At 42.9% G+C, this 16,451-nt stretch overlaps 2 protein-coding genes across 2 annotated transcripts; both read left to right on the plus strand.

The window, feature by feature from the left end:
* The first annotated feature begins 1,281 nt into the window (after positions 1-1,281).
* On the plus strand, positions 1,282-12,203 carry cops8 (COP9 signalosome subunit 8). The gene is made up of 7 exons (XM_080839358.1): positions 1,282-1,419; positions 2,087-2,157; positions 2,245-2,293; positions 3,519-3,651; positions 9,820-9,927; positions 10,434-10,496; positions 11,332-12,203. Exons 1-7 carry the CDS (start codon positions 1,348-1,350, stop codon positions 11,409-11,411), a joined length of 576 nt encoding a protein of 191 aa, XP_080695484.1. The 5' UTR covers positions 1,282-1,347; the 3' UTR covers positions 11,412-12,203.
* Positions 5,294-6,969, plus strand: trim63b (tripartite motif containing 63b). Its single transcript, XM_080839357.1, has 2 exons — positions 5,294-5,382; positions 5,515-6,969. The coding sequence occupies exon 2, from the start codon at positions 5,546-5,548 to the stop codon at positions 6,596-6,598; it is 1,053 nt and encodes a 350-aa protein (XP_080695483.1). The 5' UTR covers positions 5,294-5,382; positions 5,515-5,545; the 3' UTR covers positions 6,599-6,969.
* Positions 12,204-16,451: the final 4,248 nt, after the last annotated feature.

Consider the following 16,451-nt stretch of genomic DNA (forward strand, 5'->3'; position numbering starts at 1 on the left):
TCCTATGGTACGGCGCGCTTTCACGCAAAGCGCCCCGTACCATAGGAATCAATGCATTTCCTAGCGTCGCGTTTTTACAAAAACGCGTATGTGTATCTGAGCCCTTAAGGAAGAGGTTACAGGTCTGTGAGAGCCAGATATCTTGCTTGTTTTTAGCTGACCAATACTTATTTTCCACCATAATTTGCAAATAAATTCTTTAAAAATCAGACAATGTGATTTTCTTGATTTTTTTTTTCTCATTTTGTCTCTCATAGTCGAAGTATACCTATGATGAAAATTACAGGCATCCCCTATCTTTTTAAGTAGGAGAACTTGCACAATCGGAGGCTGACAATACTTTTTTGCCCCACTGGTACTTCATGAAATATGTGTTATCGCCAGGTAATCTTTTTTTTTTTTTTCATTTGATGATCAATACTCATCATTCACAGGAGTTTATACCTTCCTCCCCCACGTTTAAGCTATTTAGAAAAAGTTTCTGTCAATTTGTGTGAATAGTCCATTGGTGGTGTATTGGTGGTGCAGCATTAACAATAATTGCATCGAGGCAGTTGACTTGGGTCTGATTCTTGGCTAAAGCAGATTGCATAGGTGCCTCATGCTGGGTTTTAATTAGTTGATTATGGTCAGTTACTTTAATCAATTTACAATGTCACAAAGTTACTGACTAAACACAAGGCATACAATGATAAAGCTGCATCATGGAGAAGCAGTGACAGGGGGCCATTGGACCCTGTGAGGTGCTCCCTGGAGGGAGCGCTGGCGGAGCGGCCCAAACCAAACACGGCCCTTCTGCTCCTGTGTCGACTGAGCTCCGCACCAGGATTCACCACAGTGGGAGAGGCAACAGTTCTTTTGACCCTCTCCACTGACAAACTAATGTTCCCTTATACTACCAAATGAGAATAACAGTAGGCCTACTGTTGGCATGGAAAAAAATAGCATAGCATAACTTACTATAGGTCGGTTCTGTAGCCGTAGTTGGTGCCTCCGGAATTACTGCAAATGAAACAATGGAATCCTTCATGAAAAAAAAAAACAATGGCTATTTTGACAAATGCTAAAACCATTTAATAGACCATTTATTGTGACTTAGAAATGTTTCTTTTATATGAAAGGAAAAACTATTCTTGTTTAACATTAAGCTTTGCATCACAGACCTGGGCATGATGTGAGAAATGAAAAATGCCTTTTAGACCTTGGGCCTCAAATCTATATTTCACTCCGGTCCACTTGGTGGCAATAACTCACCAAGTAGTGTGACTTCATACTTACAAGAATAAACAGAAGCAGACCCATGGCTAACTCAATGGCGATAGCTATTTAACGATTTTAGTTGTGAAAATGCCATCTGCAGTTATGATGTCTGAAAATTTTGACAAACTTCTGGAGCAGTGCGAAACGCAAGAATTGGACGTATGTAACCACAGCCAGGCAATTGAGCAGTGTTAACGCAGCTATTCACCAAACAACGAATGGAAGAAAGCTTCGATTTGCCACAATTGTAGCTAGCATTATTTAGCGATATCTAGCCAGTCGGGTTATATCCGAGGAGTTGGTTATACTAAGTTAATAATAAAACCCTATTGCCTTGTCTAGGTTGTATTGCCTGTGAAACCAGGTGTTTGATGCAACTTGATTTATGCAAGCTGGCTATGTTCGACTTCAGTTTAATTAGCTCTCTATGTTGGTGTTAGCGAAACTGTACAAGAGTGATATTACCTCGCCAGATTAATTGGCACTGCATGACAACAAGCTAACATAGTCTAGACTTCGCTCTAGCTCCACAGTCAAGCTTTCACACCAGATTGGGCTAATCAGGAGTCTTTAGAGGAGTCCTTTCAGTTGCCTAGGTTTCTGTGGCATCTTACTTGGCTGGCTTTAAATAACAGAGACTGTCGAGAAAGCAACTTGCTAACAACACCTGAAGTCAATAACATTATCCTCATTGTAATTGAGAGATTGTCTGTCACCTTCAAAACTCCCTACTGTGTGTGTGTGTGTTGGGAACCGTTTGTTAGATATAAAGAAAACTTGTGCGACAGACAGATATTGATGAGGCTTGATTGCCTTTCTTTCGCAGGCACCTGGTGGAATTGCCACCCCCCAAGTCTACTCACAACTACTGGCTCTTTATCTGCTGCACAACGACATGTAAGCCTGACTTCTCTGCCATATCTACATTAAGCGATCATTTTCATCACTAGTACTTTGTGCTTACGGATGTTGTTTAACTCCCAGGAACAATGCTAGATATCTTTGGAAGAGGATCCCTCAAGCTATCAAAACAGTAAGTGATGCTTAAAGCACTAAGTACACTACCATTCTGGAACTATGTATCATGTTGAATCTACCAAAATCCTTGAAATTAAGGCAGTATGTAAAATTATGCCAAATCAAGGCTGATCAATAAATAATGTTCTAGGTGGGTGCTGACACTGTGCTGCTAACTGAAACAATGCTGTAAGCCTTGTGTTATCCAGATAGAATACAGTCCGGGGTGTATTCCAATAATGTGTTTAAGTGACCAGCCTGGCTGAATGAACTATAGCTTAATTAAGGTGTGTGTGTGTGTGTGTGTGTGTGTGAAATGTGTTGGCACCCTAATATGACCACATGGTGGTGCTCAACTCTAGGCTAATGGGTCTCGGCTACAGACACTGATTTAATGTAATCCATTGTAGTTGACCATTTATTATTTTACATTTACCTTTTGTCATTTAGCGGACGCTTCTTTTCCAAAGCGATGTACAATGGAAAGAACAATCAAACTACGTGCAATAGAGGCCTAGTGTAACAATAAATACTATTTTACATAAGAAAAAGTACAGGAAGGAGGATGAGGATGGATTAACAGTATGGAATTATGTAGTTATCTCTGGAGTTGCTGAGACATAGTTGCTAACGTCAGTTTAGTTTAATTGTTTGTTCGGTCAAACATTTATGGTTGAGCATACGTTTCTGGTGTGTACATGGCAAGATTGTCTAAGACATTTACTTGACTTAAGAAATTAATGTAGGACTGTTTACATCATCATAGATTTCTGCATATTTAAAATGGTAGACATTACAGTATGAATTCTGTAAATCCTGCATTTTGCCCTATATGTCACGGTCAGATGCTGATTTACTAAGAGATGATGAGTGTGTGATAGGACAGGTGTCGTAATCCTTTGCTTCTGTGCCTGAAGGTCACACTTTGATATTGAGAGAAATGTCAGTGGGCACGGTCCCTGATTAAATAATACTAGTGTAGTCCGCAAGTGACAGGAAGTGCCAAAGTGCCATGACAATTATAATAATAATAATAATAATAATTAAGTCACTAAAATGCATCCCATTTTTTACTTTAAAAAAAGTTTTTGTGCGAATTCACTTAATGGACAATATGAATGTGTGTCTTCTAAAGAGGGATTTTAGTGACGCAGATATTTGGCATGTACTTGCCTAGGTCTCTGCTTTAATCATTTCCCAGGTCGACTTTGCATTCTTAGTCCATTGTGATTGAATTGCAGGCAAACCCTGAGCTGGCCGCCGTGTGGGCAGTGGGACAGCACATCTGGCAGAGAGAGTTCCCGGGGATCTACTCGACCATCGCCGCATACCAGTGGTCTGAGGGCATTGGACCAATTATGGAGGCGCTGCAAGGTACGGGTTTCCTGCTGAGTTAGGGCCCTGCTGGGATTCAATGCTACACGCCCACTGGTTCCATTTCTGGTTCTGCTAGTTTTAGATGGTTGGGCGAGCAGTGTTATTTCTTTCACACCACCTTAGCTTCAGTTTGGGTCAGTTTTATTGAGTAACTCTGATTCTGCTGATACTTCTTGCAGAGCTTTTCAGATAACTCTGTCCACTCCATTTGTCCCTGTCTAAAGGGATGAACTGGTGCTGCTCTTCAAGAGCTGTAAAGTTACTTATTAAAAAGATATTCCCGTAATTACTATTACATGTGGTGTTGCTGTATCCGTCTCCTATATCCCATATATAATTCATTTACAAGCAAGATGGTGTAAAAAATCTGTGGAACTAAAACCAAGGTAGGTCTGACATCCGTATTTGCCTGAGGCGCTGTAAACGTGTAAACAGGTCTGAGGCTTGTTTGGAAAACTATCTGTGCGTGTGTGTTATAATGCCAGGCATAGACACAGATGGAAATGCAGGTCATGGAGTTTGAGGTTTATGTCCAACTACTGATTACCTTGAGATAACTACCTGAGAGGGATATATACAGATGTAATGTTGAAATGGTGCTGAGGAAAAGGACCATCTCCTAATGCTTTCTCTTCGATTGACTGACCTTGTGGTCTGGTCATTTCACTCATATGTGTTCTCTTGGCATGAGGTGTGTTTGTGGAGCGGATGGATGTGATTAATTAGTCTTTGACTAGTTTGTCCAGTGAAGTAATGTTTTAGTTGTGCTTCTTACATTGGGGGTCATTTAGCCCATCTGCAGAGCAGCTGTTTTCCCCCACAAAGTGCCTAAATTGCGATTGCAGTCAGGTGGGCAGAATGACTCACTGTGGTGATTTGTGTGTACATTTGTCTGGGGTGTTGTGTCTTGTTCCACAATGTTTATCCTGTACTTCCAAAAGGTCTGTCTGTGTATTAGTATAGGAGTTATTCATCAAATGATGGAAACAATTGGTATGATGACAACATATTTAGTGGATTCATTGATGGATGGACATTTAACAAAATTAAACCGTGCTGGCTCTTTTCACAATTTGTTGCCTTCTCAAAATGAGAAGGAAAATGTGATCTTGGTGCCTTCAAATGGAACTGGATTCATTAAATGCAAGTGATATAATATCATAAATACCCATAGTACATGATATTTAGAAAGCAGAGGACTAGACCTCTTGATTAAATGAGTACGAGGCCATAAAACCAAAAGCAAGTGGTAATCAAGCCGGATGATCTTTTTTTTTCCTCGAGGTAACAACAGATTGCGTACTCTTCCTAGGAAAAGCCACGCGGTTGTTTGTCAGCTGTGAGCTGTCTCGCACCCCGTCACGTGTGCCGTGTTTATCAGTCCACCAATACCCCTCTGTACGTACCCTCCCCCATCTGGTGACTGCCACTGCAGGAGACAGGGACCAGAGCAGGGACCAACCGCTAAGTGTGACACTACACATGCGGAGCGGAGCTGTTCAGGGTGTTGGGCAGGAGGACGAGGAGGAGGAGGGGGGTGGGGCACGTTCTCCGAAAACAGACTTAAAAACAAGCAGAGAGGAATGTGTGACTGGATTGGACGGCTGGCTCAAGTGTCATCAGCTGCAAGGGGGGTGATATAAAAGTCAGGGCCACCATGCGTCCAGTAGAACAAATGCACTACATGAGATTCGACAAACTGCTGTAGAGCTAGTGGAGTAAAAAAACGTAAGTCTTAGTTCCTGGTTGTTTTCTTTTTAAATTGTGTTTATTTAAGTAAAGCTCATTTGTGTGAAAAAAAAAAAAATTCTGAGAAGTGGAAACCGTTTGCAACATATACAAACATTATTCACCCTTTAGCACAACTTTGACAAGGTCAGTCCTTGTTGACATGGACATCCAACGGTCCGGCTCACTGATGGGGTCGCCTAACTCAAACGAGAGCCTGGAGAAGCAGCTGAGCTGCCCCATATGTCTGGACATGTTCACCAAACCTGTGGTGATCCTGCCCTGCCAGCACAATCTCTGCCGGAGCTGCGCCAGCGACCTCTACGACTCACGCAACCCTTACCGCTTCTCGGGCGGTGTCTTCCGCTGCCCCACGTGCCGCTTCGAGGTAGTGCTGGACCGCCATGGTGTGCACGGGCTGCAGCGCAACCTGCTGGTGGAGAACATCATCGACATCTACAAGCAGCAGCAAGAAGGCAGTGGCGGCGGAGGAGGAGGAGAGAGCAGCACGCCAGAGGCGCCCGTCAAGCCCAAAGGCGGCAGGGAGCCCATGTGCCAAGAGCACGAAGAGGAGAAGATCAACATCTACTGCATCACCTGCCAGGTGCCCACCTGCTCTATGTGCAAGGTATTCGGCGCACACAAGGACTGCGAGGTGTCGCCGCTGGCGAGTGTCTACCAGACACAGAAGGCCGAACTGAGCAACGCCATCGACGCCCTGGTGGCCGGGAACGGGCGGCTGCAGTCGCTGCTCAATCAGATGGAGGAGGCGTGCACGGCGGTGCAGGAGAACGCCCAGCGGGCCAAGCAAGGCCTGGGCGAGCGCTTTGATGGGCTCTACGCCGTGCTGGAGGACCGCAAGGCCACCATGCTGGATCGCGTCAGCAAGGAGCAGGATGAGAAGGTGGCGAAGCTGCGCGCCATGGCATCGCGCTACGGCGACCGGCTGCAGGCGGGCTCGGAGCTGACGGACACGGCCGTGCGGGCGCTGGAGCAGAGTGGCGCCGCTGAGTTTCTGCAGGCCTCCAAGGGCCTCATCACGCAAACCAAAGATGCGGCCAAGTCCTCGCTAGGCGAGGAGAGGCCCGAAGCAGGCTTTGAGAGGATGGACCACTTCACGTTGAACACAGAGCCGGTGGAGGTTCTGCTGGCCAAGATGGACTTTGGTGTAGACGACGATGATTTTGAAGATGCAGAGGGGGAGGAAGAGGAGTGAATGTACTTGAGGACTTGATGTAGCTTTTAGTAGTTGGTTTAGGTTTATTTAAGTGAATTCCGAAAGGGAACTTGGAGTACAGTGTCGCCCACACCAACAACTTGACTTGCAAAGTGTTTTTATTCCAGATAAATAGTAGGCGAAATGTGCTTTTTTTTAAGAAAGATTTTTGTATTTTCATTATCACTGTCACTCCTTATGTCTCATTAAGAAGTCGGACATCATCTGTTTATACTTGGAAAATGTGATTGTTCTGCACAGCAGTAGCTGTGATTTGAATGTAGAAAGTCTAGTCAAGTGCTTAGGCCCTTGAACCATTTGCCTTAATGTCATTAATGTCTAACTGGCCATTAAAACATTGAAAAAACAAATGTTTCACATTGCTAATTCCCAACTAGAAACAACCTAAGGTTGATTTTTTCCAAACAGACACATAGTACTCCTTCAGAATAAGTCCTTACTTAAAACCTCTACGCTATGACCCAGTCCTGACTTGAATGCTGTCCGTGACTGGTGAGAAGTGACTGCTATTTTTAAATGTCAAGAGAGTGAGATGAGGAGTGCTGAGAATAGATAGCCCATGAAGGCCGCATGGAGTCCTGTTGCCTCCCCTCCCCCTTACTTGTGCCATGCTCAGCAACTCATGGTCCTTTATAAAAGTAGCCAAAAGTAAGGTGTTGTATAAGTATACTGTATCAGGAAACAGGACTGCCTCAGAAATAGACTGAAATCACATTACCAAATTCTAGGTCATCTTTTAATTTTGTTCTGTATACAAACTAATTAAAAACAAAAAACAGCCTAAAATTTGGCCACAAATAACTTAAGTTCACAAAATACCCAGTACCTCTTTTTATGAAACATCTTTCATTTTATTTTCCCACTGCTAAAACTTATTTTGCTCATAAATAGAATATGATGTCAGAATTTGTGCACACTGGAAATGACAAGCCTAAAGATCACACTAATGTATAACAAAGTCAGACGACCGTCAGGGTCAACATGTAAGGGATGAAGTCAAAGAGCTTTTTCTGTCGTTGCAGCTGTCCATAAGCATCATGCTTATCACAGGCTCCCCCTATTGCCCTACCGGTGTTGCAACCAAAGCGGTGTTTGTAAACACTGGGGGTTGCCATGCTGTAAAACTGAAACGCTCTGAAACATGTTGTGATGATCATTAGGACACAAACTGCTGGTGGGAACAACACATACGTAACTGCACCATGTCTCAGTAGGGGGAGAATGTTTTGTGAAGATGATCTTCCCATACAAATCAAAGACGGACGTCCCCCTAATGGACTGCAATGGAAATGTCTCATTACGTGGTTTTGTTGTAAGTGACTAGCAGGGTGGTTACAGATCTGCGAACTGGTCAGACATATACATGACAAGGTTGTAAAGAACACAAATTGTCAAATCTGGAGATTAATTATTTTCCCCTCAAGACAGTGGTTGGCAAAGTAATCAGGCAAATCAGCATTTCTATTTGTCAGCTAGAGACATCAGTGTTGTTGAATTTTGCAGGAATAGTTCTCATTATCTGAAGATCAGATAGGTTGGGTTAGTAGTGTTGCGAGCTGGGCCATAGAGTTTTAGTTTGAATCAGCTCATTGTCAGTATTGAGACTTGCACAAACTCATAATCGTTCCAGTTACAATACTCAATCACTGACTGTGCCAACTTGTTTTTGGAAAGCCATCAGCTGTTCCTGACCCCGAACCCTTTTAATACAATTTGGTGGAAGAGCTTTGTATTCAGGTGAATGAATCTTGTATTATTTTAGTAGACTTTCCACCACAACCTAAAACTGTGTTTTTATGTAAAATAATATCCTTGTGGAAACTGCAAGTCCCTTCTCAACCATCCAAAATAGGTTGATCTCTGTCTGCAGATAAACAACTAAAACGATGTTGCTTCACAGTGTGAATCTCCTGATGCATGTGAGAGCCAGCTAAATCCATTTTCTGTCATGCAGCCAGCAGCCCTTCTCAGTGTAATACTGCTTAAACTATAGCCCAGTAGGTTTTAAGTCACCACATAAAAAGTGTCAGATTTGCTGGAAGTGTTTTGGTTTCAGCTAATGCATCAAAGTCAAACCTTAGATTATGTCTTTGCTGGACTTGCATCCAGATGTTAGCCTCACCATTTTTCATGAACTTTTTCTCTTGACTTCTGGGTCAGGGCACGTATTCACGAAGCATCATTAGGCTAACTTGCTGGTTTAGGAGAAAGTTCTGATAATAATAGGCATGGAAATAATGGGACTCCAATTTGTTTCGGCTTAGAGTAATTCACAAAGCCCCTTAGCACTTAAACCAGCACCTAAGACTAGGAGAACTAAGGGGGATTCCTAACCCTCTAAGACCAACTCCCACACTAACAGAAAACGACAGTTTCGGTCAGTCCACGTTACGGTGTTTTTAGATGTAGATGCAGAATTACTGAAAACATACGGTCTCAATCAAGGGAAGGAGGGAATTAGAGAGTGTAAAGGATGCAATATGTCACCGACCAATCAAAAACAACTGACTCACTGTTAAAATAGAACTTAATGTAACTTTTTATTGTATAAATAAACCAGCTCCTGTCTACACAAACATGTCAATACAGATGCATTTTGAAAAACTGCAAAGATACTTGGTCTGTGGGCAGCGTATTCTGTTATTATTTAATTGTTCTTCAATTATTGTTCTTTGCAGTAGGCTATGAAGCACAGACCTGTCACTCATCAACCAACCACTGAGGTCATTGAAAAGCAACCTTGTTCCTGTTTTTTCGTAGAAAGAGAAAGACTCAGAAGCTTTGTGAATAGGATTTAGGAGCAAGCTCTTAGTGGGACTTAAGAGTACTCTTAGTGGTAAGACAAAGTGCTGGTCCTGTCCCCACATATGCAACTGTTTGTGGTGAAGAATTGTGTTGGTGCCACCTGGTGGTACTGTTGTTGTTTGTCTGAGAAACTGGCCTCAGGCCCATCAACATTAAGAGGGCTGGACACGGTGTTGCTGCCAGTCAAAATCATTCTCTTCATTATAGCTTGGGTTTTCTGTATTATAAGAGTGTTAAAAGTCAAATAAAACAGACAATATAGTAAATGAATCAAAAGTTAATTAATTGAAATCAATTTTTCTTCTTTATACAGCTGTAATCAATCCTGATAAGACATACAACTGTATTTTTATCAGATTTGATGTATTTATCGTGTGTGTGTGTGTGTGTTTTAGAGTCCACCCGCAGGAGAGCCTATGGGCTAGTGGCCCAGGCCTACACCTCCATCATGGCTGAAGACTTTGCTGCTTGTGTGGGGTATTCTGTTGAGGACGCAGTGAAGGGTGAGTCACTATGCTTTTAGTCAGCAGTCAGCTGAATGGTCTTACAACTGTACTGTACTTTTTTGATGCATACATAGTTTAGAAGTATTTTTTTTTAACACATTTGCAGTCATGGTTCTCCCTACCTCTCCTTCAAATTTCAAAATAATTGATTATACTGTAATATTCCCTCGATTCCGATATTTTTTTTGCCAAGCTCTTTGACCTTTACTTCTCATGCATTTTGCTGTCTCCTTAGTTCTCTTTTTCCCTCCATTTACCTTTTCAGTGTGCCCTTCCCCTCCCAGTCATGGCTTTCCTAATTCCTATTGGCAGGCGAAGAATTTTTCTGTTACCAGGCTACAGCCAGAGATCGTTTGATGTGAAATGTGGGAGCTAGTGCAGCCGCACAGCTATAAAACCTCTCCTGAACTTTTTTCCACCTCTCCTCTCCTCTCTTCTTCCCTCCCCACCCCACTCTAACTCCCTCTCTCTCTCTCTCTCTCTTCTCTCCCTTTTCTGTGTAGGAGTGGTCAGCCAGGGTTGGCAGGCGGACCCCAACACACGGATGGTGATGCCGCAGAAGCCAGGTAGGGGACACTGTTTCTCTTCCTATCTCTCTCTGTGTCCAGCACCCCTCCCCACACTCGCGCGTCTGGTGCAGAGAGCATGTATCTAGCAGGCCGTCCATGGGCCTCCCACCCCCGCTCCCCACTTTCATAACACTCACATGGAAGGAATTGTGTCCACCTCCGGGAATTGTGGGCCACATTTTCCCTGTTCTCTCCCCCGGAGCCCTTCTCTGCCCCGTCATACTTTGCTGCTCTGCTTTCTCTCACACACGCACTCTCTCATGCGCCGCTGTCCCACTTCCAAACATTTCCCATGTAAACACATGTCACATTTTTTTTTTAAGGTAATGCTTTCTTTTCTTTTTTTTAATAAACATGTTTATCCAAATAGGTAGCAAGAGGCGCACTACCATTGAGAATGTCCCTGTAAAATCATGGTGCATAGCAGTGAAACACACAATGGAAGTGTGCCCTATCTGGCAATCTTTCGCTGCCTCACTCGCTAGATCCCCACTGACCCCCGTCAGGCCTGGTCATCTGTCTTGACTTCCCCTGAGGATTTCCCTAGCTGCATCCAACCAATGAGCACTAGCCCAGTCTCTCAGGCATCCATACTCCGTGTCGCTTGACTGAGACCCTTTCTGCCTGAGCTCAACTCATGCAGAGAACAGAGGACGTAATATCAGATATTGCACTGTGAAGCCCCAACTTTTTACATCATTGTTACGTCACCAGTTTCTCACAATGAGGTTCACGTTGGTCCGTGGCACTTTCTTGGCTTTGATCAGTCTTTGGCTCCATCTGATTCACATGCACTTTCTCTCTCTCTCTCTCTCTCTTTTCCCCCCTACAGATCCGCCCCCTGTCTCTCTGGTTCCAAACGAACAGCAGCTGGCCAGACTCACTGACTACGTGGCTTTCCTTGAGAACTGATAGATGGCTTCCCCCTCCTCCTGCTTTCCCTGCGCTTCGATTGCCTCAAAGATGACACTGCGAGAGCTGTCTCCTCTCCTGAATCTGGCCTAGAAGGACTTCTTTCGCACAAGGACTCTGCCATCCAGTGTAATATCTGCACACCATGGTTCAGTTGCACAGCCCAGTCCTCTGCCGACCCAGAGTGCTCCAGTGCTTCACCCCCCCACCCCACCCCACCCCCACTCACTCCTGATTGGTTTATCACAAAACATGTTTTTTTTTTTCTTTGATTTTTGTATTTGTCTCTTTTTTTGTTTGTTGACGTCATGATGTGAAAGGTCAAGGCGACGCGGAAGGATGTCGTAAAGTGTTGTGATGTTAAGCGCTATCATAAGAGCATCGATGAAGGGTGACTTGTTTCCCATAAACCGCCTCTGAACATAAAACTGTTGTGTGTTTTGTCAGTTGTGAGGCACCATTATTTGTGTTGTCTCCAGCTGTGCTGAATCTCTCAACATGTGATAAAAACACACAACTCTTCAATTAAAGCCTGCAAGATACAGATTCATACTTAAGTTAATCATTTTATAAAGGCAGGTCTAAAATGATGTGTGAATAATAAATGATGGACTAAAGTAAAAGAGGTTTTTATTATAGGCTATTCTGTTGTTTATTTAACACCAAATGCAACAATTGTATTGATTCTTTACACTAAAATATATTTGTAATGACTGGGTGAAACAGGAACTTGTAGGCACACTCAAGAATTCTATGGTTTAACATTGTAAATGTGTTCTTTTTTTGTCTCTATTTTTAGAATATCAGTGTTGTTTGTGTGTGTGGTATTCTCTCTCTAGATTATTGTTGTTCTTTCTGCCTCATACACACATTTGACTCATGTTATTGTAGCATGCGGTTTGTGCATGTACACTCGAATGAAGAACACAAGGTGAAATTCAAGGTCATCTGGCTTTAACCCATTAACCCATTCAAATACAGGTAAAGAGAAGTGTATGTTCAAAAAAAAACATCATTCATCAACATTCACATTAAAAATCAGGGCTTTTTGTCTGGTCCATAAGGGAGTATGAGGTATAACATTATCTGTGCCATCTGCCCTTATTCAGACCATGACTAAATTATGTCAAATTAATCCCAGCTTCATCAAAAGAGGAGCACACTTTAAGGCTCCCTTTGATCCTGTGGGTTAGTGAAAAAGGACAAATGAGGTTCTTCAAACATAAAAAAAAGAGAGAAAAGACATATTTCCCCTGAGTGTTAGCAACCATAACATCTGGGCCCAACCTTAAACATGCAGACCAAATGCTCCGTCTGTCCATGCGATGAAAAGAATGGGTCATAGGAAATTAGTTTAGCGTGGTTAAACGGGAAAATCAGGGCTGGCTCTGGGTGCTGTGTGTGTACTGCCTTGTTTACAGAAACAGACCCACAGGGCTCCACGTGAGGGACTAGGAATTGTTTGCTTTGGATAATTGTGTCTTGCGTTTACCTCAGCTGTCTCTTCAGTTTATAGAGACCAAAAAGTGTGGGTTTGACTAAGGGCAAGCGGATATTATTTTTAGCCAATGAGAATTGGTTAACTGTCATGTATGCTGTGAACAAGCAAGTCCCTCAACCAGCTTGCACCTTTTCTACCCTCACGTTTGCTAGTTTTAGTACCCTTGAGTGGCTCGATCTTAATCAACTTAAGGCATCACATAACAAAACTTCATCTTGACTTTATGAAAACGAAATCTTATCTGTCAACTCTGAAAGTCCCTACAAGGAACCCGCTACAGTTCGTTAGAGCTTGAGGATTTCAAATCAAGAATTGGGTTAACATAAAAATGGCAGAGAGCTGCCTATTATCCCACTTCTAAGTGATTGTTCCCTTATGTGTGATGGGGTTCCGCTACTGTCTATCAGAACTGGGGGTCCCCCACATCATTGCCTTACACAATTCACTTAAAACAGATGGATGACTGACGGCAAAAAGGTGGGTGTCTACCAACTTTCCAACTTTGGGTGTCCGCCAACTTTATGACTGGGTGGGTGCCAGAGGTATTTTTATTAGTGAGGGATCTTAGTCCATGGTGAAGGTGTGGGTTCACTTTAGAAACACTCACTGAAAAATGGTAGCAACCTTTTGTGAGGTCAGGCGAAGAGGCCCAATACGAGGACTACAAAACTGAACCACATAGTACCAATCATAACTGCACTTAAAACACTTGTTAACAGAAATGGGTTGATGCTCACTCATTTGCAGACTAAACATATGTAGATCATATTGGTGATTTCTACAGCCTCTACCTCAAAACCTGTAGCTATCTTTTTCTAAAGTCAGTTTGGTATGAGACATAGGTTGATCTCCAGCCATATACATGCATTATTGGGGCATTTTTTATCCATTTGCAACTAGTATTCTTTTGCTGTGCATCTAGATCACATTTTCAGGGGTTTGCTTGACTCATAATGACTGAAAATGTCTCATTTTAAAGAACGTTAAACGTGGAAGTGATTCTTAATTGGCATCACAGGCCGCATCTCGTGATAAAACTGCAATGAGGCCAGCGAGTTAATTAGAGAGGAGTGACAGTAAACAAGACACCCATCCACAAAATGGCAGTGAATATCCAGTATAAATATTTGTCACAGTGCCCTCCCTCAACATTCCAGTGGAGAGGCTCTTCATTTTGAACAAGCCGAGGGTCCAAGAGTCCGAGTGCAGGAAATCAGGAATGTTTTTGAAATATAGGCCGGACGGCCCCAGGAAACCCGGGCACTTAACACTTGTCATCTGGGTAACACATGCCTGAGGGCTGTTTCTTGCCTGTGTCTTGAAGGGTACCAGCCACAGATGTAAACACGGCTGTGAAATATGTAAACTTGTACAGTATGGTGTCAAAGGAAATTAAATGGACTATGCATGTTCATGTTGGGAGTCGTTTGGCTTATCTTATACTGTAAAAATACAAATGTTCTTCAACTTTTAGGTTTACAAATACACGTGTTTTATGTTTGTTTTGTTGTATTTGTTTATTTATCAGGCACTTTCCCATGGGGTCTACTGCAAAGGTACAGAGTATCGATTACTTGACTAGGTAGTCTAGAAGGTATTTGTCCATAAAGATACCTAATGGGATAAATAGTTACTGAACTACACCCTTGCTTGGTTGAGTTATTGAAGCTTCTCCTACATGCTGTAGTGTACAACATACATCTGGCCCCAAGTCTATAAATACTGATGTTCCCACACTCATCCAGCATACCCTTTAGATAAACTCTTGATGAGAGGTTGTTTGAAACTGAGTGATAACCCTGTGGGCATAGTGAAATTTATCGCTGCACTTTTGACAGCTTTTTGTCATCATTGCACCTTCATGTGGCGACTGAAGCAGGGTCCCCTGGGGCGCGACTGACATCACATAGTTAGGCCAGCTGTTCGAACTCACTGAAGTCACGGATACAGCACACTTGGCCATCTGTTGGCCAATGTGTGCCTCTCCTGAAGAATTCAGGCACAAGTGGCTCCCCCTGTCTTTTGTCCCTTCGTCTTTACGAACACATGTTTTGGGTTAAAATACATCTTACCACGTTTGACACCAACTAACTTAACTAGCGACCATATCTGATGCAGAGCAGACTCTATTGGTTAGGAAAACTAATGTGCAAACTAATGTGGAAGGCATGTTTCAGGATAGGGAACTATTTCCAGACTGTGCAACAGGAGAATGTAGCAATGAAAACCTTAAAATTGTCTTTCAACATCGTTTCCTCATCCCAAGCTTTGAGACTTTGACTGTCGTGTCTGGCTTCCATGAACTCAACACTGATGTCTTCATCGACTGTAGGCCTCCTTGTTAGTGTCTCTTTCCTTATTATACATCTATTCCACTGGTATCCTTATAAAGATCCCTTTGTGAATACTGTGAAAAATGCTAAACAGTGGGCATTTTAGGAAACAATTATGCATGCATGTATGTGTACCATTTTCAGTCTAAAAAGAGTGCAAAGTAGGGAAATGTAGTCGTTTAAACAAAGCAGTATTGATCCCTGTCCTTGTGTCCTTTCACTGTGGAGGACTAAATGTTTCCATGCAGGCTGATGAGTCAGTGGCTGAGACGGAGGATGGGAGCTGTGGAGCAGAGGGGGGAAGGGGGGAAAGAGGGGGGCCTTCCCCAGCTTTAAGTATAAATCAGAGAAGATTTTATTGGAGCCTCCAAAAGGAGCTGCTTGCCTGGACCATGTGATTGATGCAGTGGGCTCCAGACGATCTTTGAAGTCGTAATTAACCAGTACAGATGTTGGAGAACGATGATGCTTTGATTCAAACAATATGGTGTGACCGACACAGAAAATTCCTCCCCAATGAGAACCTTAGTGAAAGGCAACGACTCGATGAGCACAGAGCTCCAATTAGAAGAGAGAAAAATACCATCTCCTCTTATAACATGTGGCTGTCTTGTTGGTGACTTACACAGTTTTGTTTAAGATAGCAAAGTTATATTTGTGTTGGAGCAATAGAAGCCTGCTTCTGATTCCTTACTTCACCGGTAATACTCACAGATAATGTGAATAACACTTATAAAAGTGTCTTCATACTGTTTCCTTGAGACAACCCTGCACAAGTTGTTCAAGCATTTAGGTTTGAGGCTCCTCTTGTACCTGTGCAATATAAAGATGGCAGGCGTGTCCTCATTTATCTCCCAGGGTTAAGTAGCATGACCTCTGACCTCTTTGAGTTCATGAGCAGGGTGGCTGCAGGTTCCTCTGAAGTAGAGATGAGAAAAGAACTCAGACCTACAGTTGAGTGAAGATTCTTATAAAGACAATGTTACCTTCAAATCACACATAGCTTTTCTTTCAGCTACATTTGAGCTGTGCTTGATTGAATTCACCACAATACTTTGAGAATGCTTTGGGAATTATCAATCTCTTAATCTTAATCACATTAGAATGGGAGGACCGGTCGTTTATTTCGCTGTGCGTTTTGATTATTTTCAGACATGTAGTTGGCTTCAGAAATGCGAGTAGAGCTTCAGTAGCTCCTGGAACAGA

This window comes from Sprattus sprattus (genome assembly GCF_963457725.1).
Source record: "Sprattus sprattus genome assembly, chromosome: 5".
In the NCBI taxonomy this organism is placed as follows: domain Eukaryota; kingdom Metazoa; phylum Chordata; class Actinopteri; order Clupeiformes; family Clupeidae; genus Sprattus; species Sprattus sprattus.

Excerpts from the sequence above, each read along its gene's own strand:
- cops8 (XM_080839358.1), top strand. The coding sequence starts at position 1,348 with ATGCCATCTGCAGTTATGATGTCTGAAAATTTTGACAAACTTCTGGAG. Across the intron at positions 1,420-2,086 it reads GCGAAACGCAAGAATTGGAC|GCACCTGGTGGAATTGCCAC; the intron begins GTATGTAACCAC and ends TTTCTTTCGCAG. Across the intron at positions 2,294-3,518 it reads TCCCTCAAGCTATCAAAACA|GCAAACCCTGAGCTGGCCGC; the intron begins GTAAGTGATGCT and ends ATTGAATTGCAG.
- trim63b (XM_080839357.1), top strand. The coding sequence starts at position 5,546 with ATGGACATCCAACGGTCCGGCTCACTGATGGGGTCGCCTAACTCAAAC.